At 49.1% G+C, this 27,159-nt stretch overlaps 1 protein-coding gene across 1 annotated transcript in view; it reads left to right on the forward strand.

Annotated features, from left to right (window-relative positions):
- The window catches only part of LOC126516421 (thiopurine S-methyltransferase-like), a 55,390-nt gene extending 28,473 nt beyond the window's left edge, over positions 1 to 26,917 (forward strand). Inside the window, exons 5-8 of the mRNA XM_050166544.3 lie at positions 3,109 to 3,186; positions 13,947 to 14,032; positions 15,080 to 15,124; positions 26,662 to 26,917. Coding sequence (XP_050022501.2) covers positions 3,109 to 3,186; positions 13,947 to 14,032; positions 15,080 to 15,124; positions 26,662 to 26,762 — 310 coding nt within the window. The 3' untranslated portion in view covers positions 26,763 to 26,917. The remainder of the gene's footprint in view (positions 1 to 3,108; positions 3,187 to 13,946; positions 14,033 to 15,079; positions 15,125 to 26,661) is intronic.
- Positions 26,918 to 27,159: the final 242 nt, after the last annotated feature.

Below are 27,159 nucleotides of genomic sequence, written 5' to 3' on the forward strand. Positions count from 1 at the left end.
GGGCGACGACGCTGACGATGACGCAGACCTCGTACGGTCGATGACGCTGCCTCCTCTCGATGCGAGCCATTATCAACCGTGATCAACCGTACTCCGGCGGCGGCTGGGTGTGGCGCGACCGCGCGGGCCCCGTCTTGAAAGCGATCTGCAATGGGGACATAATGTGCCAAGTGCTGATAGCTTTGTATGCACTGTGTTCTCGCCGCTTAGTTCGCGTTGAAGTGAGAGGCAGCACGAAGGTCAATTCGCTCGCGGCTGTGGGCCCTATCTTGAAAGCGATCGTCCTACGTGACGGACAGACGGAGGGACGGACGGATGGGTTTCCTCGTTGGGTAAGCACAGAAATGCTGACGCGTTTAAAACACAGCAGATCCAACGAGTTGTAATCTATATATAGCGAAGCTTTGTATGAGTGCATAAGAAGTCGAAACACGAGTTCGTGTTTATTGAATGTCCGCACAGAGTGACCCAGGGATGGCTTTATTCAGCAATTGTATAGATGCTAGTGCAATGCCACCACCGCTGCAGCGAATGCGTAAAGCCCCTTAAACTTCGTGAACTAGCGCCACGCTTTGAAGAATGCTGCCTCCTCCTCGCGCGCTCTGGCCGAGGCCGACGCCGCGTCGCTATTGGTATAATAGCATCACGTGGGCCCTTGCACCGTGCTTCAACGCCATTTACGCTCGAGAAGCGTCTACGGAGTGGCGAGGAGCGCATGTTGGCGCCTTTGCTACGCTGGAGCGGTGTAGGCGGCGCCATGGTTGAGGAGGGAGCGTGACAGAGAGGGGGAACGAGGAGGAGTGAAGGTGGAGGAGGAGAGTGTCGCTACTTTACGAAGTTTGAGGGGCTTTACGAATGCGCGGAGGCGAGCGCCTTCTGGTGGAGGTGAAAAGCCAGCGGCGCGCGTACTACATTGTGATTGGTGGGCCTATACGGCAAGAGAAAGCCAGGCCGCAGCATCCACGGTAACAAAACCAGGTGTGATTAGCAAAGCGAAACTTCACTTTTAAAATTCGAGGAAAAGCGTTGGCGGTGGTATGTGTGGAACCTATGACCGCAAACTCAGAAAGCCTAATGTCTTACCCACGCTTGCAGAAGGCAAATATATCTGAACCATATGAATTTGTTGTACTCCGTTGTCTGTGTAATCGCACAGCGCAGATAGAGACGCAGTCAGTGAGTTGATAAGGATGGTAAGTAGTGATGAGGGTTTATATGGGTCTGATTGCGGTTGATCATGGTTCGATGCGGATGGATCAGGTACTAAACTGCGATAAGAGCTTAAATGGTCTGAGCAACTCTGATAATATTTATACGGTACGGGTCAAATCTGAAAAGATTGATAAGGACCGATAGGGTAGGATCATGTCCGATAATGTTGAGAGAGCTGATAAGGATTCCAATAAGATTGATAACGACATATATGCGTTTATAAGGGCCGGATAGAGTGAGGTGGTTGAGAACGACCGATAAGATGTTATAAGGGTCGGCTCATGTCCTATAAGGTTTATAATGACAGATAAGGGTTGGTGAGGGCCGGAGCAATTACGAAATTCTTGATAACGACTGATAAGGGCTGATAAGGTAGGATCGGGCACGATAAGGTTGATAACGCGCGATAAGGGTTGGTGAAGGTCGGTCAGGGTTGAATTTTCTTCTATAAGGTTGATGACCGATAAGGCTTGATAAGGGCTTCTTATACTGGTAGGATCAAGAACCAAAACCGATCCGAAGGCCAATAAAACATACATTTAATGAACCATGTACTGCTTGGACAGTCGCGGTAAACAACGTACGTCGTGTCGTATGTGTGCAGTTGAGCAAGTGGCACAGTGCTTACGCATACTTAGCTCCAGTGGAGTTAATGCATAATTTTTTTCTCTTCCCTTCTCGTTTGGCCTGGTCTGCGTAACATATACATATATACTGATCACTTGCCGGTATTAAATGTTCAGTTGAAAGAGAGTGGTTCTGCTGTTCCTTCCATTTTTGTTTGTGCCTGCTCTTGGCCCTGGTAGGTCATGAAAGTGTGGGAGATTCTTTTGTCAATACTGACAGCAAGTTACTTTCTGTAGTTAGAGAAATATTAGGCACCTGCCTTCCAGAATATCCGTATTTCACTAAACCTGAATTCTGCCTAGTGATGTAAGGCAAAAAATTACGGCTGATACTCCGTACAGAAGGATTATCGTCGTGCAAAGCACTATGTATTGCCTCCTTGTTTGCGTGTTTGCCACCTAACGTTCTTGCTTATCTTCTTCCGTTAGATTTGTGTAACGCTGCCTATTGCTGGCAGTTCTGGCGCATGACGCAGAAGCATCACTCACCTGCTTTGGTCGAGGCATGTTTGCAGCCCGAGAGCAGCTCCTAGGAGCTATGGAGAGTGGCGAGCGGCGCCCGGTGCCCAATTATTGCACCAATGAGCGTGCGATTCTGCGCCAGTTGTGCGCCATTTGCTCGGTAGCCGCACCTCCAGTGCATGAAGACGGCGGAGTTACGGTCTGTTGCGGTTGACGTGGTCTCCGTGCCCTTAGGGCCCGGAACCCCCACATTATCCTACGATCACGTGACTCACATTAAGTCGATGCTTACTGCATATACAACAGAGATTGGCTATATTTTCAAACTGTTAAGTGAACTCCTCACGAAATCAAGAAATTTTTTATTTTTACATTTCATTCATTAACTACTGCATATATCCTCATGACTTTTTATTACGAGAGATAATGTTTGGTTTACATCAAGATTGCTGCACTATTCTGCTGTAGTTGTAATTGGAAAATTGATTTTTTAATCAGGACCAGAAAAGTGAAACTGAGCTTGCACGCTCTTGATGAGCGCTTCCTATATAAGGCTTCGCATTGAGAACATACTAAGAACACAGAAAATAAGAACGTTACCAGGATATTAAGCTGGGCTTGTTGATTGCTCGTCGTTACAGGGGTGCACCATAGATGTCTAACGAAAAGACGCGCAAAGAAGGCACACACAGCCCTGCAATTTCAGCAAAACAATTTACTTTTTCGGCAATCTCTCTCTCTATCTTGCCGACGGTAGTTCTATATCTTGTTCTCATGCATACTGAGTGTGTTCTCTTTTGGCTTTCAGCTCGAAACCCAGTCTGATGGACGTGGTGTTTGATCGGGCTTCACTATGCATCATGGAGTCACAGGTTCATCGGCAAAGGTACGCCATGTTGAAATGCTATGGTGAAGTTTAGAACCACTGAAAGTTGATCAAGTCGGTGGGGATTCAGGTTCTTGAAAGCCTAGCGTGTAAGCACGGATGCAGAAAGTCTATGTTAAGTAGTTCTTCTCGTTTCTTTTTATGTTTGTGTTTGCACGCCTGCATTTCATTAAGGCCTCGAGGAAACTACCTGTGCGGCGCTTTGGCGCCTGCCGCTTAGCGCTCTCGCGTTACCGCTTCTCGGTAGTTTCCTCACAAAGCGACAAGGTTTTGCTGCCGCTGGAAAAAGCGGTCTTATTTATTTATTTATTTATTTATTTATTTACAATACATACAGAACTCGTGCGGGGCATTAGTGTAGGGGGGAATATTAACATAAAAAATACAAATGCATAACAAAGCGCAGATTGGTAAGAATAATTTATAATTGTCTACAGGACAACTTTGAAATGTGGTTTAAAAATAACTGTCTGCCACGCGACGTCACGAAAACCACGATGGCTCCTCATCTGATATGACGTGTACACACTGGTTATGCGTGATTGGACCGAAGAAAAGAAAAATCATTATTTCCGATTCGACGCTTTTCGCCATTAGCCCTCTGCTACTGGTCAACAGCTTTCGGGCTGCACCCACTTCACCTGCCTGTCACGTGACCTCACAAAACCGCGAAAACTCCCCGCGTCAAAGTGACGTGTACGAGTTAAAGACGCATTAATATGCCGAACAAAACTGGATTTCTTTTTCTTAATAGCCGGAGACTGCCCCGTTTCGAAAGGAATAAAATATGGCTGCCGCCGATCGCTCAGGCACTGGCTACTCACACCTGCCGGATAGCGTGGACTTATTTGCTTATAATAAAACTTTTTGCGTGGCCGTGTAACGCTATCGAGCACTGTCGACACGTTCACCACATCGCTTCGCCAACAGTTCATTACTGAGGAACAGTTTTAGCGGCATTCTTAACCTTCCGTTGCACGCCGCTGCGATTTTCGACCAGCCACCGCAAACTAAGTAAGGGAAAGCGCACAAATCGCAGATGCAGGACCATCCTCTTCATCCAGTTGTGTGTTTACAGTGCGCTGGCTCGGCCCCATCGATACCCTCTCTACTTAAGTGTGCTCCTCGCCTCCTTGTAGCCAATTAGAGAAGAAACACCGCTCAATATAGGCCATTTTATTCGTTTTGAAGGGAAATAAAAGTGACCTCCTATGAACGAGGAGAGCGTTTGATTGGGCTGTTCAGACAACGCTGCTGGTGCTTGCGTCGGCGGTTACGTAAATTTGACGTCAGGAGATTGGAATAAGAACATTCGAATAGTTTTACGTTATAGAGGGCCTACAATCTTGCTGCACCCCTATTCAATGGCTTGACGAACGCACTCGTTGATGCATTAAATTCTTCTTGCACACTAGTAAGTGCGGCTTCTCCACATGGCTTCATCAGTAGTGGGCAAGAACTGTAAGCAGGGTCACCATAGATGATAAACTATTGTCCCTTGAATCACTTATTCGAGTTTTTCATAGAAGTGCCTTTCACCCAAGATTTCTCTGCACACAGGGAATTAAAAGGAGCACAGTTGAGGAAGTAAACTCACACTGACGGCACACGCTTGTGTGCATCTTATAAGAAGAGCACTGTAATGAGCAAAAGCCACGAATGTTGCATCGCCGTAAACTGTTGCAGTGATTCAACATACGAAAATTGTTTAGCTGTACATTTAGTTCCAACGTGTTTATGCGATGCAGCTACTCGGGACAACAGAAAAACTGATAAACTGCAATGCGTCACAAACCACCATGAAAAGCAAACAGAAATGGCAGAGGCCTCGACAGTAGAAAGAAGGGTTTCTCGATTTTGAACGACACCGAGTTATGTCAATGCATGGATGACTTCAGTGCCGAAAAGACACGAAAGGCATTCTGTTTACGCAAACATATGTTGAACATCTACAGTGTGCCTTTTATTATTCTTAGGCAGTCTTAAAATAACAGCAGTGGGTAGACAAGATTTAGAAGAACTATTAGCATCGTGTCTGCTTCCAAGATACGGGCCATCTAGGTCTCAGGTGATTCCATTCGTGCACATAAGCGCTTAGTACTTCAATGCGTGTACGCTTTAGTCGGTTGAGAAGTAAACTCTGATGTTCCGTGGGTCAGAATATACGCCTCGCTATTCCATCGATAAACGTCCAGCAGTGCAATTCCTCTTCTGTAGACAGCCTGTAACATACCTACATGTAAATGAGTTAGTAGAAAACTTAATTTAACAGTACTCATACGGAGGGCAGAACATTCTGACATGGGCAAACATACATACAATGAGCGCATGAAAGCGCTTTTTGAATAATCAGAGTGGCAAAACAAAAGAGCTATGGCTCTAATTAAAGCATTTCCTGTACACAACGTGAACGTCTGTACACGTAGAGCGTCGATTGAACAAATATGGACAGCTCATCGTTTGCACCACGGTTTGAATGTAATTTCTCCCACGTAGACGCAGGCGAACATTTTATATTGAAAGCAAAATGGTGTACGTGCATCTCGAAAAAAATAATAATAAAAACGTATCTTGTCCTTTTCCCACAAGGCAGCAGGATTCAAACAATTGTCGCATGTCAAAACATCCAGCAATATTCCGAACCTCTTCTCTAGTGATAGAAAGCCCTGTTTGCGCTTGACATAAGTGTGTAATTGTTGCTAAACAGCTTCTGGATGTGGCACAACGTATGCGGGCACGCAAGCCGGCGTAGAAACAAACACAAAGCTTCGGAGGCCGACACGCGCACACCTTGAGCACTGATAATACATTGCAAGATCTGTACGGCCTTGACGACGATAGGTGAATCAGCCTTTGAAAGCGGAAATAGGACCGAAAGGTTTGTACGTCTCAGGAGGTGGTCTCCTCAATCCAGGTACAATTCCCAAACCATCTACGCCTCGACTCTTTTGTACGCATTAGCAAAGCTTCAATATCTTCCTAGCTCAGTTCCGCAAGACAATAAAAACCCTAAAGAACACTGTGATGCGTCATGGTGAAGCTTAATCTTGCAAACAATCGTTAACACTGCTTAAAAAGGAACCACAGCTTCGTTCATAACTTGACGACTGATCACTGGATTGGCTTGGTACATTCTCACAAAGGGCGCCTGCTTTGGATTGGCTTGGTACAAATGGGATTGATTGCGAACAAGCGGTTGCTGTTTTAATGGACACACCTGGCGCATTTCCGCCACCGCCGCCGCCGCCGTGATGTTTCACGTAAAGTCCAAGGGTGATAACATCGTGGCAGCGATATGATGTATGTGTGAGTGAAAGCGTGCGAGGGTGAGCCCACGATGGTGGATCGATCTCGCGCGCAAGGGAGGAAGGAGGGTAGGAAGTGCGTCGTTTTCCATCGCGTGCTAGGCACCGGGGGGCGGGCGTTCTACTCCGGCGGCGGTTGCATATATGGCGCGCCCGCATGGGCCCTCTCTTGCGAGTGATCTGCGATGGGGACAGAGTGCACCGAGTGCTGATAGCTTAGTGTGCGTTGTGTTTTTACCGCTTAGTTCGGGCTGAAGCAAGAGGCAGCACGAAGGTCACTTCGCCTACTGCTGCTACCGCGCTTCTTCGTCCTAGTGTTTATAACAGCGAGTTTCCGCGGTCATCCAGTGAGATGTGTTCATGTTTGCTTGTGCGCACGTGAACCTATGCTTGATAATTGGCGAATGTTTACACGTTTAAACGGCCAATAAAACTACTACCCCTGCTTCGTATAGTTATCTAATAATTTGCTATCGCAATCGATGCTGAACCTTTGGGTCTAAACTGCGGCTTTTAGCTCTAGGTGTGCCAAGAGAGTTTACGTACACTTGCGCTTGCGGAACCTAAAGGGTTGTTGCGGCGCATGACGCAACGTTCCGCCACGTACGTGAGTGCAACGTACCAAAGTGCGCCTATACGTTAAACTGAAAGTGGCTATCGTTGAAAGCTTATGAGTAGCACTGCTCAGCACAGAAAAAAAAAACATTATTGGAGAACATAGAGAGAGAAACTTGATTTGATGGGGCGAGGAGAGGGGTGGATCCCCGTGATAGGTGAAGCTCTCAGATCAGGGTCCCAGTGGCAGTGGCAGCGCTTTGGCCTCTGGCCATCAGTTTTTGCTCATCTTCCGATGCCGAGCTGGTCAGCACCATATTCCACTGCTCGTACGTTGCTTGTCGGTTGGGAGGGTTATTAGGGATGTTTTGGCAGCCTCATGTGGTCTAGTATAGGGTAGCTCGCCCTGTACAGGAAGGACCAAGGGGTTGATAAAGAGCGGAGTACATGGGGTGGAGGACTGTGAGGTCAGAATAGGTGTTTGTCAGGAGTTTCCTCCACGCCGTGGCTTCAGCTCTGGAGAGGGATGGGTGGAGTGGCGGCATCATTCTTCTCGAAAGGCGCTAATGTCATGGTTAGTGTGTAGTGATCGTGAACTGGGGTTCTCTGTCGTCTCTTGCAGTTCCCTGCTGCAATGACCTGGGGCAATTGTGTGCGCACGATGGCTTCCCGCTGACGGCTTCGGGTCTTGATGTCCAAATATCATAGTGCGGGGTATTTTGTTTAGGCAGTTGAGGATATCACATGGTACTTCATGAACATGGGCGGTCGCGTATGCTCGACATGCTGATTCACAGTCTGTGATATGAACTTCGTCATCCTGTCTCGATGCCGAAATGGCGAGGGCGATGGCGGCCTCTTCTGCTGCGGCGACGTTGTGCATGGAAAGCGTTCCAAGAAGATTGTCAAAGTTAGCGCAAAAATGAAATGGACGAATTACCAGTACTTCCGAAATATACTGCTAACGTCAACAGCAGTGCTTCATCATGGCAGCACAAATTGCTGTTTACGTATTGTTTTCGTATATTTATTCATAGAAAGCATGGCAGCGTGACGACAACGACGGGGGCTAAACAATGGCGGTATAACGACGATAGAATGCAAACTACGGATGTGATGGCGCGACGTTGATAGCAGTGTGACCAATATGGCATGACGACAACAGAATCACCACAGTGTGACGACGATAGCGGCGTGACGGGAAAGACGGTAGTGCGATGACAATGCCATGACAACGGCTGTGTACATCCGCTTTCTTTTCCACTTTTTAATGCGTAAGCATTTCTGTGCACTCTTCCAAAGCAAGAACTGTGAAGGCACAGCGACCCTAAATCACATGCTCTGGGCTTGCCCAGCGCTAAACGATCTACATGGGAGCAAAGAGTCATGGGAATCTTCCCTTCGTAGCCAGGAAGAACAAGCCCAAAAACAAGTAATCGGTCAAGCTCAGGCCGCCGCCGGAAGCCAACTAATTCTGGCCGACGTCTAGGGGGGAGGTAGACGGTGAAAGGAGGAGCTGCGTCTCACCCCGATCGCCCATACTCTCTGACGGGTGCAAATAAAGTGCTTTCTCTCTCCCTCTATGCTTGCTCAACAAGTAAAACCGTCCGTCCGTCACGTAAGACGATCGCTTTCTAGGTAACGCCCTCAGCAGCGAGCAAATTCACCTTCGTACTGCCTCTCGCTTCAATGCTAATAAATCGGCGAGAACACAGCGCTCACGAAGCTATCGGCACTCACGGCACTCGGCCCCCATCGCAGATCCCTACCAGGATAGGGGCCCATGCGTCTCGCTTCAACGCGAACTAAGTGGCGAGAACAGAGTGCACACGAAGCTATCTTCACTATGCGCTCTATATCTCCATCACAAATCGCTTTCATGTTGGGGCACGCACCGCCGACATGCGCACCCGCTGCCTGTGGTTCATCACGGTTGATAATGGTTCGACGCGGATGGATAAGGCGCTAAAGAGCGACAACGACTTATAATGACCGGAACGTCATCCGCGCACCTGGCGCGGCGACCTGCAGTAGTTCGCTTGCGTCGATTCACCTTGCGCCGCCATCCGCAGAAGTTTGTGTCGCCGCAGCTCTGTCGTTTCTGGTCGGATCAAGTTTCATTTGCGTTCATAATGACGCCGGGCTGCGTGGAGATGACCAAGTGGCACAATGCTTACGCATACTTAGGCAACTCTCAGAAGAGTTTCTTTCTGCGTGACCTTTTGCTTCACGGAAGCCACATACGCCTTCTACCATTCGCTTTAACGTCATACAGATCTTGCTCACCGTGCGCCGTGAGAGTCCGTCTAAGAGACGCTGTGGTTAGCCGACAAGATCAAACGGCATATCTCGACAAGTGAGAGAGAAATATTTATTAAAAATGTGGAGGACGCTTAAGCTTCGCCTTCAAAAGTGGAACGCGATAGCGTTATCGCACCCCGTTCGCAGTGCCTACTCAAACGCGCTACGCCAGCCAAACGTCGCGATCGGCATAGCTAGCCGGGCCCCGACGCGCCATGAAGGCGGACGCGATCATGGGGCGAGTGGCGCGCCACGTGTCGGGGCAGCGCCGTACATTGCGAGGAGGGGGCCTTCTGTGTTTGCTGCAAGATGGCTCTGCGTGTGGGCAGAGCGCAGAATAAATGTAGCGGAAACGTACTTCGCTACTCGTGAAACTGCGACTTCTGTAAGTTACATTGTCATAATTACCGATATACACCACAGTATAACTTTCTACGGCGCGTTTCTAAGGCAACACCGCATTCACTAGAGGCGATTTTGTCCCGTCTTGAAGGAACGAAACCGTGGCTGAGTGGTAGCGTCTCCGTCTCACACTCCGGAAACCCTGGTTCGATTCGCACCAGCCCATCTTGCAAGATGTTTTTTATTTATGAAGTGCCTTCTGGGATTTATCGCTCACGGCCAACGCCGCCGACGCCGACGACTTTTCTGCAACACGAGCTCCTTAAAGCCCGGAATACATGGAGCGTTTTTGAGGCGATTTTCGCCTCACGGCGCCGATTTCACGCCCGGCGTCAAGAAAAACGCCCGGCGCCGCCGATCAGGACCGGCTAGATTTTGACGCGGCGCGCACGCGTCTCACGCTACCAGAAGTGCCTGTCGGAGTCACTTCCGTCTGTTTTCGGCGGGAGCGGCCAGCCGTCTCACCGTTCCTTGCCGTTCCTTGAACACTTCGGGCGTGTGTGCTGGTCAGCGCCATGGCTACGTCGGCGAAAGCATCACTTTAACGACAAATTTATAGGCGCGATACAGAAACGTCCCATATTGTGGGACAGCACAAGCAAGGAAGCAAACAACATATAAGCATTGTTCGTTCATTTAGTGATAGCCAAAACATTTTTGCCTTTTCTGGCCACACTGAGGCGGCGTTCGCCGCTCGTACGCCTCATGTAGCTGGCGTCCCGCCAGCGCGTTTTTTTTTTTTTTGGCGCGCGATAATCGCATGAGAAAAACGCCCCATGTAGCACCCGCTTAACGCTGTCGCGTTAATATACATGCTGGGGTCAAGGGGGGGCGGGAGCGGAGAGACTAGCCCCACCGGAGCTCTTCCTCAGGCGGCCGCCAGGCCTTGTCTTGGCGGCGTCGTCGGGCAACCGGACTTCCCACAGTTGGTTCTCCGGGCATGCGCTGAGCAGCACTGCCTCCCACTGCTCCGGCGCTGTGATTTTAAACGTAGGGTTGGTTCTGTGTTTAGTGGTGTGTGTCGCTGCGGGACATGCCCAGATTATGTGGTCGAGGTCGGCGCGAGCCACCCCGCACGCTTTGTATTGGGGTGTGTAAACATCTGGGTAGATGTGACTGTACAGCGAGGTTGTGGGGAATGTGCGTGTCTGTAATAATCGCCGTATTGTCGATTGGTACTTATTTAGTGACTTGTCAGGAGGTGGGTAGTTCATTTATGCCTTGCGGTAATGCACGAGGATTTCACCATACGTAACCATTCTGTCTTTCGCGTGGCCGCGCCAGGAGACGACTGCTTCGTCTCCAGCCTGCTGGGCTGCACAATACGCACAGGGGACTTCGGCGGCGAACGCGCCCCGCAACCGTCAGCGCCATGCAGCGGGGAAATACCATGCACCATCGCCACCATCCACAGATGCTAAACCATTATAAGACATCACAAAACTGTCGCATTAAATTCCGTATGCCTCAAAGTTGTAGTGGTGTTCGGCGATGTACGCCAGCTTTTTATCTACTGTGCATGGACGAAGACGTTACGCCATGACCGCTCTTGGAACCTGTTACTCGAACCAGTGAGTAAGCCTCCGCTATGTGTATTGTGAGGTTCGTTGTTTCAAATCTTTTAAAACGGAGCTTTCTTGCCGAGTTCGAGGCATTTTTATACGTATCTGGCCTCAATAGCGAGCGTGTTTAACAGGGTGGTGGCGCCACCTAGTAACCTGATGGCAAACTAGTAGTTTACAAGTTTTAAGCATAGAGTTTGATACAGTCACTACTAGACGGAACTGCGGCGCTAATGTCGATACGGCAGGTGCAAGCAAGGCGATTCACCCAGCATTGGAATGATGGCTAGAACTTCCTTTTGCCTAAGCACCATCTTTGTGGCTCCGAACAGCTTTGTGACTGTGGAATTGCTGTTTATTAACTAAGCCTAGTCACGGTCCCCCCCCCCCCCCCCCCCCCTTCATTACCTCTATTTTAGTTTCATCTTCATATAAGCCGGGCTTTCCTGCTCAAGGGGTTCCGAAAGGGGACAAGCTCCGAGGATATTTCCAAAAAATACTCGGATATCCTGCAGCATTACAAATTTGAAAGAACGATATACCCCTTACTGCACCCAAGTTTAACTAGAGAAGAGGCATGTTGCTCTGCGGCGTCTTCAAACAAACTCCTATGTACACGTCATTATAATGCATAGAATGTACCCGACCCAATCCTCATAGCTTTGCCTGTCCTGCTGTGCACCGGACACCATTTGTCACAGGTTGATGGGGTGTCCTAACCTTGCCTAACCCAATAATCAAGAAGCTCAATCAAGAGCTGAAAACAAAAGCACACAAGAAAACCACCAAGAATCATGGGATGCGATGCTCGCGGCCGCAGACTTGGAGGACCAGCGAAAGCTGGTGAACCAGGTCAGGGAAGCAGCAGAAGCCAATGGCTACCTGGACTGAGGAGGCCACCCGCCTAGGGTGAAGAAAGAGCTCTTTCTCACTGATTCGGATTATTAAACGTTTGTTCACTCTCACTCTTACTGTTCAAAACCTGCACATTTGCTTGCAAGAAGCAGCCTGAAATGGTCTTCTTTTACCATTACTGGGTCTAGGTTAGCCTCTTTCTTCCTTAATAATTTTCCTCTTTCTCTTTTGAAACTGAGAGGAATCCTAGACCTCACTAACCGATGGTCACTGCCCTTAACCCCACCTAACAATCCTACATCCTGAGCTATATTGGGATCAGCAGAGAGTATCAAATCTATGTAATCTTTCTTTCTTCGTTAGGGCTTTTGCAGGTCCACTTCCTCTTACTGTACTTCCTGGAGAAGGTATTAATTATTCGGAGTGCATTTCTTTCGGCCAATTCTAACATATCTCTTCTGGCGGTCCTTAGAATCGATGGCGTGGTTGCTAATTGCTAAATCACCAGCCTGCTCTTCCCCCCTTTTGCATTGAAGTCGCCCATGACTACAGTATACTGAGTTTGCACCTTTGTCATTGCTAATTCAACACCTTCATAAAACTGTTCGATTTAGTCAAAGGCATGACTGGAGGTTGGAGCGTAGGCATGTACTACCTTTAATCTATATCTCTTATTTTGCTTTATTACGACGACTGTTGCCCTCTCCGTGCAGTAGAATTCGTCAGTGTTACCCACTATGTCCTTATGGATTAGGAGTCCTACGCCGTGTTCTCTTTTATCTGGATGGCCTCTGTAGCAGAAGACGTGGCCGTTAGTCAGCACTGTATAAGCCTCCCCAGTTCTTCTAACCTCCCTAAGGCCATTAATATCCCAAGCATTGCCTGATAATTCGTCAAAGAGCCCTGCTAAGCGAACCTCACTCGAGAGGGTTCGCGTGTTGAACGTTGCCAGGTTCAGTTTCCAATGGCAGCCTGTCCGAATTCAGAGATTCTTAGCACTCTCTGCCACGTCGCAGATATCACTGCCGCCTTGGTCAGATTCTACGTAGCCGCTGGGGACTAAAGGCCATGGGTTGATTGCAAGATTCATGAGGGAGTTAGTAGTCGAATACTGCACCAGAGGGGCCAGAGAGGGTGTGGAAGTGTCCTGGTTGAAGCTTAATGGGCCTTCCTAATTAAGTTGCACCTGTGCTAGTATCACCCCACTCGCTCTCAGCAATTTTTTTTCGCCGGTGTCAGGGGCCACTCCAAGCCTGAAAATGTAGTGGACTGGAGAAGGATTCCGAGCTTCGCATTAGAAGCCTGGTGTTCTACCTCTGCTCCGCGCCACCAGCACTTCTAATTACTGTAGAAAAATTACTGTAGTGCTCACTTTCGATGTCTATGGTTGGTGAGAACCATGAAGCAATGGTTTGACACTGCCTTTATCTCGCCGTCTTCGGCTTTATCTCGCCGTGCAGCAAAACGAAATAAAATGTCGATTGATTGTGAGCCTCAGGCAGCAGGAATTGGTCACTGAGTAGGGATCACTACCGGGCGTGATAAGGAAGTCTCCGGCAGAGTCGAGCGACACTGTCACAGCTCCCTGTATCCCAGCTAAAGTTTCAACCTTTTCAAACATCTTTAGTGTCGAATGTATTTTCCACGAATAAAGTATCCACACGGAGAAATATGTTCTGCCCATGTGTTGCGAGCGCCGAAGCAACGACCTACTGTCATCTCAGTTTGTTACTCTAGGATTTGTGTCACAGTAGATCACGTGGCGTCCCTCTACTCGCAGGTACGCTAAACTGATGAGGTCTGTGCTGGCACCAGCGTACACCTACATCCTCATTACTTTCAAACACGATGACCAAACTTACAAAGGTAAGAATGTGCACAGTGAGCGAGCGAGTTGTGTTGGAGTGTAACAAGGTAGAGAACTTGATTAGTTGGGTACACCATTTAACTGGTTTGAGTACCGAAAGAGCCCTATGGGAAGCTATACATGTCATAGGTTGAGAAAAATGTAAGATAGAAGCGAATGGACAGCTAAAAAACCAGGTTAGGCAAGTGGTGCTGAAGGTATGATGAATGCTGAAGCAATTTCATTTGACAAGCCCACATTTAGAATCGACGAAACGGAAACCGCAGGGCATAAATGATTGGAATCAAAATAGCCCGCGACTAGATCCAATGATACTGGTACAGATTTGCTGCGTCTCTACTACTCCGTGTTTATCATTGTAGTCCTTTGTATATGATATTCAAAGTTAAACTATTTTTTTCTCCTAAAACTGTGTTGTACCCGCTTGAACAACTCTAAATTATTTCCGTCCAGATATTGTACTACTTCCTTCTCATCTTTGTGAGCAATCCGGCCCTCTCAGCACTTTCGCTATCAGAAACTTCAATTTTATGCCTATGTGCCATCTGTGCTTTCACAGCCACATTTTCTAGTATTCCTTTACATTTCATGGTCTACATTGTTTGAGGGTTCTCTGATGTTTCCAAAGTAGAAACGCCTAATCTAAACTCCTGATCTAATTGTCTAGAGAGATTGTAGGAATGAAAGAAAACAGCTAGTTTCTGAAATGAACGTTAAACAGGTGTTTGACGGGTCGATCACCTTTTCATTGAAAACTTCTGGAGTCATGAAATTACGCTTAGCTTCAGCTACAGCATCGGCACTTTCGATACGGTAGATGTTTAAGCTATGAATCAACGTCGGCAGCAGGCCCTGGAAGAGATCTACAATTTTAAAAGTCTTTACACCCTATAGCAGTTGCGTTTGGCAATCGCTGTACCATTTGAGTACATACATTTCAGAAATTTTGCGCCTTGTTTGTACATTGTATATAGGTACTGGCGGAAATATTACAAATGAATCTACCTTGGGGTACAAAATTACGGAATATTTTTCTCCTCTTTCAGGTTTACCGAGGAACGTCAGTGACTGCAACGTGACGGAAATTTTCGGTAAGGGATTGTACGCAATTCTTTTTTCTTCTGTACCACACGCAGAAACCATGACAACTTCAAGAACAGAACACGTCAGCTGCCTGTAGTTGGTTCCTCCCTAAAGGAAAGCAACTGCGCGCAAATGCAAGACGATAACAAAAAGGTGCACGAAAGTACAAGAGTGGGCCACGCCTGCTGCCTTCATCGTTGGGCATGACACGCACCAAATACGCAAGTAAACTAATCACGCACGCAAGTATTCAACAGAACATGGAAAGAGTACGCAGAACGTGAAACTAAGTAGTCATTATGCCCATATCTTCGTTGAAACGTTCATGATAAAAAGCAAAAAATAAACATTTAAATAACAAGACACGTGAGTAAAATTGCGAGGGCACATAAGACATAGGGAAACTGCATAAAATCACAAACAGGATATTCTGATATAGTAAACGGTTCACTGAGAGCCACAGGTGCGAATCAGAAAACCACCGATAGAAAAAAAGAGAAAAAGTATCGTCGTATTGAAACCTAGAGCTGTGATTAAATTAGGTGCATTTATTATTACACCCATCCTATAAAAAGCCTCGACAGACGGTTAACAGTATGGCTGAATTAAAAAACAATGTAAAAAGTTCTAACGACACAAATAGCTCTGAGCAGAAAATGCATATCGGTTAGAGCCCGCTGGCGCATGAAAAGGAAACTTAGACATAGCTAGGAGAGGTCTTCGTCGAGTAGTGGTTGGAATAATCACAATGATAATGATAGTAATAATGAACTCGCGACAAAAGCACGCAGACAGAACAGTTGTGGAGAAAAAAAAATTCCTGGCAAAACCCATCTCACCATTACTGCTGACTTTAATGCGATTAGTACTTGCACAATGTAGTGACAAAGCCTATTGCCAAGTTCTTCACTTTCGTGTCACCTAATTCTTAACTTTCTTTTACCAACATCTTCTTCACTTCTATATAGGTGAACGCTCCTCGTTCAGCGCACGTTTTGGTTCCATTCTGTTCACACCACGTCTTTCTCCACCCTCGGCTGCTTTTGATGCAGACTTTTTCACTTCTCCGTAGCTGACTTCTTCCATTTCTTGTTGCCAACTTCTTCACTTCTTTCTTTGTATTCTGCTTGTCTATAAGGGCACCTACCAAGTAGCACATAGCCATTCTTGAGGACTGGAAAAGAATGTTGGCATATCCCATAGTGTCAGATGTTCAGGTGCACATATCCGATGTACAACTTCACTAATGCCAAGTTATTCATTCGGGTTCATATCCAGTGGCACATATACAGTGTCCGAAGTTGGCGTGAAAGGGGTTAGATACGGCCATTATACCAAAAAGGGTGTGAAGTTCCCGAAACCTCCTAATCGCATGAAAAAAATAGCAGACTTGTGTAACCCTACGTAATCACAACCCAATCTCTAGTGAAGCTGTTTTTTTTTCGAGCCGTTTAATGATAATTTCAGGTGCTTGTGAGTAAATCACTTAAAGCGTTACCTGCACAGGACCAGCCAGTTTACTTCTTTATTTACTTAATTACCTAAAGCGCCTAATGCTGGGCATTAGAGTAGGGATAAGAATATTTTACACGTGTACAAATATGTATATTATACTTTCAGATTAATATTCTTTGGGTTTGAGAAAGAACGACAGAAAAACGTTTATATTAAAAATAATAGCTATCAGTAGAAAACGGAACCTTTGTTTTGACTGTACAGTATGAAACCTAGCCCTTCATATAACGCTTTCGTGTACATCATAATATTTTACTGCTACAGGAATTAGATGGACACTCTAGACGCATTTCTGCTGCCGGCGTCACCGTGAGGTTCCGTAGAAAGTCTAGTGGCGATAACACTTTCGCGGTGCGCCGTGTGCGGTATGTACGAGTGTCGCACATACAGCAGACAGCGCGCGGGGACAGTGTTAGCGCCACGCGCGCGAAGGGAGCCTTCGATCGTGGCGCAATCTAGCGCGCGCAAAGAAGGAGAGCTGAGAGGAAATGCACCGTCTTTTGTCGCTCGAAAAGCCATACATACATGGCAGGGAGGAGGGGCGGCGTTGGACTCCGACAGCAACTGCGTATTTCGCGACCAGGCCCAAGGGGAACTGACGATGGCGGATCAATCTCGCGCGCGCAAGGGAGTACAGCGGGGAGGCAGCGCGGGAAGGGGGAGGGCGGCGGTGTCCTACTCCGGCAGCAACAGCGTACTTTGCGCACGAGACGTTCAAGAGATCGTTAGCAGTTTGTACGCAGGCGCGAGTAAGAGCGGGAGTGAGAGAGCAAATCTGGGGGCTTTTGCTCCTTGAATATATGGCTCGGCCTAGACACTACTAGAGTGTACTAGAATATGGTTGATTGGCACGAGCGGCTGGGGGCGGCACGTGCTTTGCAGCAAGGCGCGCGAAGACGAAAAATACTGTGGCGGCGCTGCGATCGAAGTGGATTGGGCCGCGTCAAGGTCGCACCGTTATAAACTGCTGGCGATTCTGCTCGGCGGGTTCGTTCGTGTGGCTTCGCGCGCTGCTGTTCGGGATCAGACCGCTCAAATGGTGTTTACAATTGGATGCCTTAGGAATGGATGCCCTTCTTTCTCTTCTTTCTTTCATTTTATTTATCTTAAATGCCGCTCGGTGACTGTGCGTGCATTGCGGCCGCGGTGTCGGCTTTCATTCTACTATGTTATTGTACGGTTCCCTTCGGAAAACAAGAATTTTTCTTGTTCTTTAAGCAGCATGAATCTCTTGTGTGTATTTTTGCGCATATAGTTTTCCATCAGTAGATCTTGCGGAACGCAGATGGAAAAAAAAAAAAACTTATGTAAACTTCCTGCTTGCCGCTTCAAACAAATAAAACACATCGACCCCATCCGGCACCATGTACTCAGATTGGCGGGAAGTATTCTTATAGAAAAAAAAACTGCAGTGCAACATTGCATTCATGTTTCCGTCTTCCTCGCGTAACAGAACGCGGAGTAATTGGAATGGGTTCCAATTACAAAGCTCTGCCGCGGGTCGGCCCGGCATTGCACTATCTTCGGGATTCGGCCACGTATGGGGAGTGCTTAACCCCTGCAAACGTAGCAAAAGGGTCTCAATATAAATTTGTAGTGGAAATAAAGCACTATTATGAGAGCGTACGCGCGCAACCCGTCTCAGGGCCCACAGCGAAATTACGTTGAATATGCCGCGAAGCGCGTCTCCGCCCCAATCCAGTTCGCTCGCAGCGCCCTCGCAAAATTTTTCCACACGCGGCGCCTCAGCTAGAAAGCGCCGTTCGGTCTTGTCCACTATTGTCTAGCACACTCTAGCACTACGAAGGAGGTTTCTTAGCGTTTGTCCCCTTCACATGCCGGCATGGACAAGAACGGCACCGAGAGCGGCGCTGCTGCGCCGCCGTTGAGGGCGCCGCATGCGAAGCAAAATTCTATTCGCGGGTGGTACCCCTCTCCCATCTCTCGTTCGCGCCGCCTGTCACTCCTCCTCCTGCAGCAGGGGCTACGCCATGTTGACCGCCTCCACCATGGACCAGACGGCAGTGCCCTGCTCTCCCGACTGCGCTCGCGGCCCCATTCACAGATGGGCAGACTCTGTGGGCTGTACGAGGCCTCCAGCGAACAACGCACAGCTGCCTCCTCCCCAGAGACCACCCATACCCATCACCACAGAGCTGCCCGGCGTTTCCAAACGGCGCTCCCCGACTTGTGCCCTTCAACAGACGGCTGCCTCCCTCCTGCATGAGGACCACGGAGGAAACCTGCAGATCTACGTTGACGGCTCGGTGATGCCAGACACAGGCTCGTCGACTGCGGCCTGCGTGGTGCCCGCTTTGCGGAAGAGCAAGCAGTGTCGCCTCCCCGACCATGCGACGTCAACAGCGGCAGAGGTAGCAGGCCTTCACCTGGCTGTGGACTTACTCGCAGAGGAGCTGCCGGTGACCCCAGTGACCATCTACTGCGACTCCAAGGCGGCACTTCCCAGCCTGCAGAGGCCAGAAAGGGCCAGCCTCGGGGTTGCCCTGCTCTCGACAAGGCTGATGGCGCTCCAGGAGGCGGGCTGCTCAGTGTCCCTGCACTGGCTTCCAGCCCACGTAGGGATACCGGGCAACGAGGAAGCAGATGCACTGGCAAAGCGTGCCCACCACTGCGTGGTCCCGCCCAGCCTGGCTGTGACAGCCAATGATTTCACAAGCCACCGGCTTCGGCGCCATCTGCTGGCCTGCCATCCGGACAAGCGGACGTCCTTGGGCCGCCCTTCGCGACCATTTCCACAGCTCGGCCTCGCACGCAGGGAGACCTCCCTCCTTCTGCGACTGAGGATTGGCTGCTGTTGGACGGGTGCTCGCCGCCACCGTCATGGCCTCATCGCCTCTCCAGCCTGTGCCTCCTGTGGGGAGCCCGAGACCCTGGTGCACCTCCTACTGGCCTGCCCTGCTTACCTACAGCAGCGTGACCGTCTCCTGCAGGAGTTCCGACGCCTGGGGCTTCCTTCTGCACGGCAGGAAGACATCCTCTTCCCTGGTCGCAGCGAGCTACCAGCCCTCCTAAATGTCGTCGAGTACCTCGACTCGTCGGGGCTCTCGGCGAGACTCTAGGATTTTCTGCAAAGACGGATAGCCTCACGGCTATCCAAACCACTACAGGCTACTCGACCTGCCCCAATCATCTGGCTCCTGCTGGATCACCGCCCCCTGGCCTTTCACCCGATCACCACTCCTACCGGACCCAATGGGCCCTTCCTGCCGGACTGCTCAGCCGCTGCCCATGGCGTCACTTTAACCCTCTACTCTCCTATCTCCTTTGCTCCCACTCCCCCCCCCCCCCCCCCACCCCTGTTGACGCTGAGCCGTGCTCCCGCAAGGGCTGCAGAAAACAGCGTCAACATTTCCTTCTCCTTTCAAGAACCACTTCTCTCTCTGCCTGCTGCACTACGCGTGTTTGGGCACGTTTCGTGCCGCGCGCGGTGTGTGCCTACATGTGTGCGCGTGGATATTTCCTTCGAGGGGCGGTGTACAGTCTGTTTCGCATTTAGGGGAAAACTCGGAGCGCATTGTATCGCGATGCGGCGAGCGCTTGAGTCAGGCGGCGGCAGCAGCTGGCGCAGGTGCTCGAGGGGCAGGATCTTGAACGGCGTCGTCTGTTACGGCGGCGCGCGCTGGCCGCATTGTCGGGAAACGTTCTACTGTCAGTTGCAGGGCGCCGATCCCATCGTTACTGCGCGAAATGAGCCGGTATTCTTTACTAGGCGTTGTGCGACGCCAACTGATACGCCTCGAAGGTAAGTTCATCGCTGCAGGGCAGTCATAGACGACGTACTGATTCCATACATTATTGACGGCCCGTTTCTGGAAGGCGACTATATATTCTAACGCGATAGGTCGCCGATCCACACTGCTCGTGTTGTGCAACAACTGCTAGAAGAGCGCGCAGTCACTCTCTTGGAGTGGCCGCCTCAAGCCCCGGGCACCAACGTCATTTAAAATGTCTGGGGCTCGTTGAAAGTATCGCTGGCGCACCATCCCCTCTATTAGTCGCCCGAGGATAGGCTTCGATCCACCATCGTCAGGGACTGAGACGTGCTGCGAATGAACACATCCCTGATCAAGTCATTCTGCACTTCACTGCCTTCCAGGATGAGCGCTGTCATCGCTGCCGTTGGGGACATGACGAGATACTAACTGAAGTTCCGAGCGTGACGTGTCCAATTCCCCGCCGGCGGGCAGAGTCTGTCTGGTGTAGCGAATGATTGTTGAGAAAAATCATTTCCAGCTCATTGTCTGAACCTAAAACGTTCATTTAATCGTATCCGTTTGTTTCATCGTGTTCAACTCCCATAGTTATCATTGTTGAGTGCTTTGTTTTCCTTTCGAGTCAAACAAAGACTGAACACGTTGCGCGCACATCTTGGTGCGTCTTGTCGCTGCTTATTACGGTAGCACACACAGTGAAGAAATATACGTGCACTGCCCCTGACAGTAGCACGCTTCCCAACAATGCGGCCAGCGCGCGCCGCCGTAGCAGACGACGCAGATCACGACTCCGCCCCTCGAGCGTCTGCGCCTGCTCGAGCTGCTGCCACCGCACGACTCCATTGCTTGCCGCATCGCGATGCAATACGTTCCAAGTTTTCGCCTAAGTGTGAAACAGACTGTAAACGCTTCTATTTGCCTTTCAGAAAATCGGCACACTTGACGATTATTTTTATGGCTGCAATGCGGTCAAAGGGCAGCGTCTGCTTAACCATGTAAGTGACGCTCAGCAGGTGATTGGAAACGACATCGTATGTACCTCCGGAAAAATCGTCAGCACATACGATGCGGCACATACATACGGCACATATATACGAGCTAAAGTCATTTTTGCAGTTTCTCACAATATGTTTGCTACAAATCCGTGTTGTCTCTGATGGCGACAACGGACTTCCATCGACACTGTGCGGAAATAAAGAAAATATATCGCTGCATAGCACAAGTACGACATGCGCACACAACTTTAACTAGTGCGTCCCCTACAATATGGAATAGAGGCAGCAATGTAGACAGCTTGGCCGTTTTTTAACAGTGCTCAAGAGACGGAAGTTGAAAGTATTAGTAATCATTCCTGCTTCAGCAATGCCGGCGCGACCAAGACGCGGGCGTGTACCGTCCAGTAACTCGATCGATCGGTGCAGTGGTGAAGCGGGAATGAACTCCGGTCATGTTCAATGCATCGTGCACATATTCAATTTCTCGGTACGCATGAACTTCGGCCACTGCTAGCGCATACAAGAGAAGTGGTTTCAATTCTTGGGCAGCGCACACATAAACGAAGCACGAGAAAGAAGACAGGACAAGCGCTCGTCGAACAACTTAAAGTTTTTATATGAATAAAAAGATTATGTACCGAGTAATTATTAAATTCATGTGGGTTACATATAAAAACCGTCATACACTCAGGAGTGATCAATGAACGAGCTCGCTTCGTTTTTCAGTTGTTTACTTCGCTCGGCGCACCGTAGTAATCCATGTCTGTCGTATGCTTTTTTCGTACAATTTTCTTGTGAATCGGCAGAATTTCACTGGTGGCATCAACCCTTTCGTGTTTACATTGCTGTCGTGACAGTTAACAACACAATAATAATTTCCGGTCATGCGAAGAGGCACCGTCGCAAACAAGAGACGTGTCCCGCGCAGCGCGAACTGCACGCGGGCGCGATCGTGAAGCGGAGCGGCGGCGGAAACCTACACCCGTCGGAGATGAAATCGTTCCGCAAGGGGAGAAACGAGCGCTGGCGTCTAGGATGAAACTTGGCGTGCGGTCGGCCATTGCGGAGTGCGGTTGAATCTGATTACGTTCCGCCGCTGGGATCCCGCGCGGTGAGGCAGTGAGCACGGACGCCGCATTCGGTGATCACGGCGTCTGAAGGGGCAAAGTTCTGATGGTGTTGTATAAGTCGCGGGTCGCTTTTTTCTTCGCGACGATAGATTGGATTTTTTACAACCACTGCTCCAGAAGGGCACATGTAACCGGCAAACGGAGGCCTCGATCAGGAGAGTACCTGAGGTTATAATAACGCAGGCGGCGCAGGATCTCCAAGGCTCCCAATGGGTAGCGGGGCGATGAAAGCTGGAAGCAAGGCGGCCCGTGGGTTGGGGCCGCGGAGGCCGAAGCTTGCCAGGGGGTGTCCGCATAAAAAAATTCGCTGTCCGCGATAGCGGGCAGCCGATCTTCTACTCCCCTGCACGCGCAGGCCTCGGCGAGTCCCAACCCACGGACCAGTCCGGGTTCTAGCTTTGGGGTCCTCGTTGCTGCTTTGGTGTGCTGGAGGCACCGCCAATAATGCGAAATAATAGCGCGTTGTTACAATTAGTAAAAACGCGATTGAATAAATATAATTACGTCTAGCCGCCAACTTGTGACGCTAAGTTCAGCACTACCGCGCCCCGCGATTTCTGCAACACAAGTCAGAACTTAGCCTCTGAAGGTACGTCGGACAGACTTTCTCGCACTTGCGGCGCCGGTACTGAGTCAGTCATCGTCACCGGCGGCCTTTCAGCGGCTTGCGTTCAACCGCGGTTGCTAAGGCGCTCTGCCTTCTAGATTTTCAATATGTGCAGCCCGGGCTCTACTGCAGTCGCTACTGCTCCCCCAGAAACATCTGTGATGTTATTTTTAAGGTACATGGCGCGTAAGGCGCGACAAAGCTATGATCCGCGACGACTGACTTAGCACGAGCGCCGCAGGTGCGAGACAGTTTGTCCGACACAGCGGTTGCGAAATCGGGTGTCAGTTCCCGCTGCTTCACCTATTCTACCGCGCCGGCAGCCAGCGTCCGAGCATAAACAAACTCGACCTCACTCCGCAATGCCGGCACGCCTAGGGACAAACGCCTACAACACGAGCTAAGGAACCTCCTCCGTAGTGCCTAGGCCGAGTGATATAGTCAAGGAGAAAAAAGCCCCCAGGTTTTCTTTCTCGCGCCTGCGCACAAATGGCTGGCGATCCCTCAAATGAACGTCTCGTTACTTTGCTGCGCGGCCACGCACGGTCGCGCGCGCCCTATCTTGAAAGCGATCCGCAGACAGGTCGTACTTTGTGCGTGCTGTCTTTTCACCGCTCTCCATGGAAGCGATAGACAGCACGAAGGTCACTTCGCTCGCTGCTGCGGCTGCGCTTCCTCACGCCAGCGTTGTGACAGGGAGTGTGCGCGGTCATCGAGTGCGATGTGCTCATGTTTGCCTGTGCGCCCTGACAGCACGCTTGTTTAGTTAGTAAGAGAAAGTGCCGAAGTTTATACGTCTGATAAAACTACTATCCTTACTTTGTATAGCTGTCTACTAATTTGCTATTGCAATCGTAGCTTCGCCTTTCGGTTGAACCTGCGACTTTTTTTATCGGACACTTAGCATCTGAACTTCCTTTAGTTCGAGAGATGTATCGTGCAAAAGAATAACATGGTGGTCCATGTCCATGATGTCCATGTAACAATGTCCGTATGTCTTCTTTTGATGTGAACGAATTGACGCCTATGCCACCTGCCATCCTTGGTCGTCGTCGAAAACGACCTCTTGCCGCACCTTTCAACCATTACAGCGGGTAGAGTTCTCGGCATACTGCATCGCGTAATGCAAAGGGCACTTGACAGCACTTAAGAAACTTTGGCGTCACGTCTTCCGTGAGCTCAATGCCCATTGAGCGCTTCATCAGAATTGACAGAAAACTGCAATAGAATAGGATCAGTTGTTGCTACAGTGCGTTTGTTCAGCCGATGCAGCGTAATTCCTAGTTTTGTGGCGAAAGTGTCAAATGACTCATTGAGCGAAAAAGCCAGCGTGTCTAGCAGTGAAACGGCTTCTAAATTCCCATTGGCTCCTACGCCACGTCAGGAGCGGGCCTCGCCGGAGCTGAGCTGGCGAAACGGTACACCTGCTGCCGCAATGCACGGGCGAGGGCATCGCCGCGGCCAGGTCTCCCTCGCTATCGCTATCGGAAGCCTGTGTTATCCGCGCGTCCCTTCACCGCGCAAGCTCTCGCCTGCGTTCTATATGCGCCTTGGTAATGCCAACTCAAAACTAGCCAAGCATCTCAACGCACTCGCTTGCCCACGAGGAGTTCATAACTCGAAGGACCGGTAAGCGGTGTTCCATCGGACATTAAGGCTTCCGCATTCACAACTGGGGAGTGAATGCGGAATACACCACTTCTTCCTGCATCGTTATGAACGAAGAGGTAGAAGTGGTGGAACTACCTTCATAAAGTCCGAAAAAGACAATGGGGTCGGATGACAATATCAATAAAGAATTTGTATTGCGTAAAGACGCGTTGTAGAGCACCTTGGCAGCAGTTTCTTTTAATGCAGGAACTCCAGGCTGGGGCCCTTTTTCGCAGGCAAGCAAGAAGCTTAGGCCGAGTTAGAAAAAAACATTCAAAAGTGGAAAACGAGCATTTAACATTGGTGCAGGCCTTGAAGACATTTCACTTGTACCTGTATGAGAACAAATTCAGAGTGCGAACTCATCACCACCCACTTAAATGTGTAAGCAAGTCAACTAAGTTGTCCAATGGCCGGCTGATGCAATGGAGCCTAACGATTCGGGAGTGTGAGTTCTACAATGGGTATACAGGGTGATAATTTTCATGTGTAATATAATTTTTAGAAATAACTTGTTACAGATACCATAATTCTAGTCCATGAGCTGTATTATTGAGAGAAACAGACATTGCTTGTGATCATGTTGGCTTCGACATGCATTGGCTGCGAGGCCGCCGTCGTGATGTCGTCGCGGTCATTCAATCGTCGTCACAGCTTCCTTGACTCACGTTTGTTGTCATAACATTAGTCATGGCGGCATAGTCATACAGTGCTTTTACCATCGTACTCACTTCAATAACGTCCTCCCATTGTCTCATGCTGTCGTCCTTATACAGTCTTCGTCAGTACATCGACGTCTTTCTTCCTTCGCCTTTCTATCGCAACTACGCTGTCGTCATTCCGTCGTGGTTATACTGCCAGTTTCATGCCATGGTCGGCATTGCGTCGCTGTCAAACAGTCGCTATCATGGATCTTGGCCATACCATCGTCGCCGTGTCATCGACGTCATTCCAGCTTCGTCATTCGGTTGTCGTTATCGTGCCAACGCCGTCATAATTCGTGGCGATTTCATTGTCCTGATGTCACCATCGTCCCACCGTCGTCGTTATATCGACGTGATCATTTAAAACCCGTCATCTCTATTTTTGTCGTGCCTTCGTCGCAATACTGCCTTTGTCGCTCCACTGACGTCACTTCTCTCTCGTCATTCCGTTGTCGTCGCTGCTTCGGCATCGTGCAGTCGTCGTCATGCCGCGATGCTCACGAGCGACCTTGGCAAGCGAGGGGCATAGCAAAGTGGGACATTACTACAATATGTCGCATATAGCCGAAACAAAGGAAGTCTCAACATGACCACTGCAGATGTTAAATGAACGTCGCTTGAGAAATGCGGTGTGTCGCTACATTGATCGAATGCTAATTGCATTACCATCGACAGTCATCGTGAGATGAGTTGTTCCGTGATTTTTTTTAAGCTTCTGAGCCTTATTTTGTTTCGAGTTCGCCGGAGTACGTACAGCGTTTCATCCTATTGACTCTTCAGCAAACACGCGCCTCCATTTAGAGTGAAACGCTTACACAACACTTGTCCTCAATCTACTGGCATCACACAGAAAAAGTTCCTAACAGTTGCCGGAGAGCGACTTCGCAAGAACAGTCTTGCGCGAATTTGTTTGTGTTACCTCGGACTTAAATTTGTTTGTAGGTAAGGTATTCGAAACTTGAACCAGATAGTTTTTGTTATTATTATGCAATTTTCCATTAGTGGTAGTGGATTATTTCCTGTAAACTGCGAACACATTTCACTAATCTCAGCTGCTGTATGTCTGATGGAATGAGAAAAATTCATATACGGGGAAATTTTATAAATGCGTTTTACGTGCAACAGACGTGCGCGTCGGATAGGAAATGACGACTTGTGCAGGTGACTACTGTGCGCTCATGTAGGGGAAATAAAATTTTCTCTTTTCCAGGAGAAAACCCAACGCTGGAGAAAGTTGGCGAACTGCAGGAAACCACCGTCCCAAACATAAAGGGCACCCTCACTGAAGTCATATGGCGCATGACAGGCTAATCAGGCAGCCCTACATCAGATGCGATCCGGATCAAGGCGTTATGCACCTTGTGGCTTGAAGAAAAGCCTTTAAATTGCAATGATATCTTTTTTTTTACAGCACATAAAGTTAAGCCAATGGGAAAGTAACAACCACAGAAGGCTATAAAAATAATGCACAGTGAACACAGACCGTAAAGATATGCTGAAACATACCTTGCATAAATGACTTCTACAGCGACAAATAAATGGCGAGCACCATTATACGCAACTACCATTGGCTCTGTGTATCTCTCTCACGTTTATTGCCTTCTCGATAGTGATTACGTATCTTCAAAAGTTGTTCATTCATAGACATCAACGGAATGCTTTCTTTCAATTCCTTGTGGCGCAGATTACCCGGATCACCTCTTTGTTA

Source organism: Dermacentor andersoni, chromosome 1, assembly GCF_023375885.2.
Source record: "Dermacentor andersoni chromosome 1, qqDerAnde1_hic_scaffold, whole genome shotgun sequence".
Taxonomy (NCBI): Eukaryota; Metazoa; Arthropoda; class Arachnida; order Ixodida; family Ixodidae; genus Dermacentor; species Dermacentor andersoni.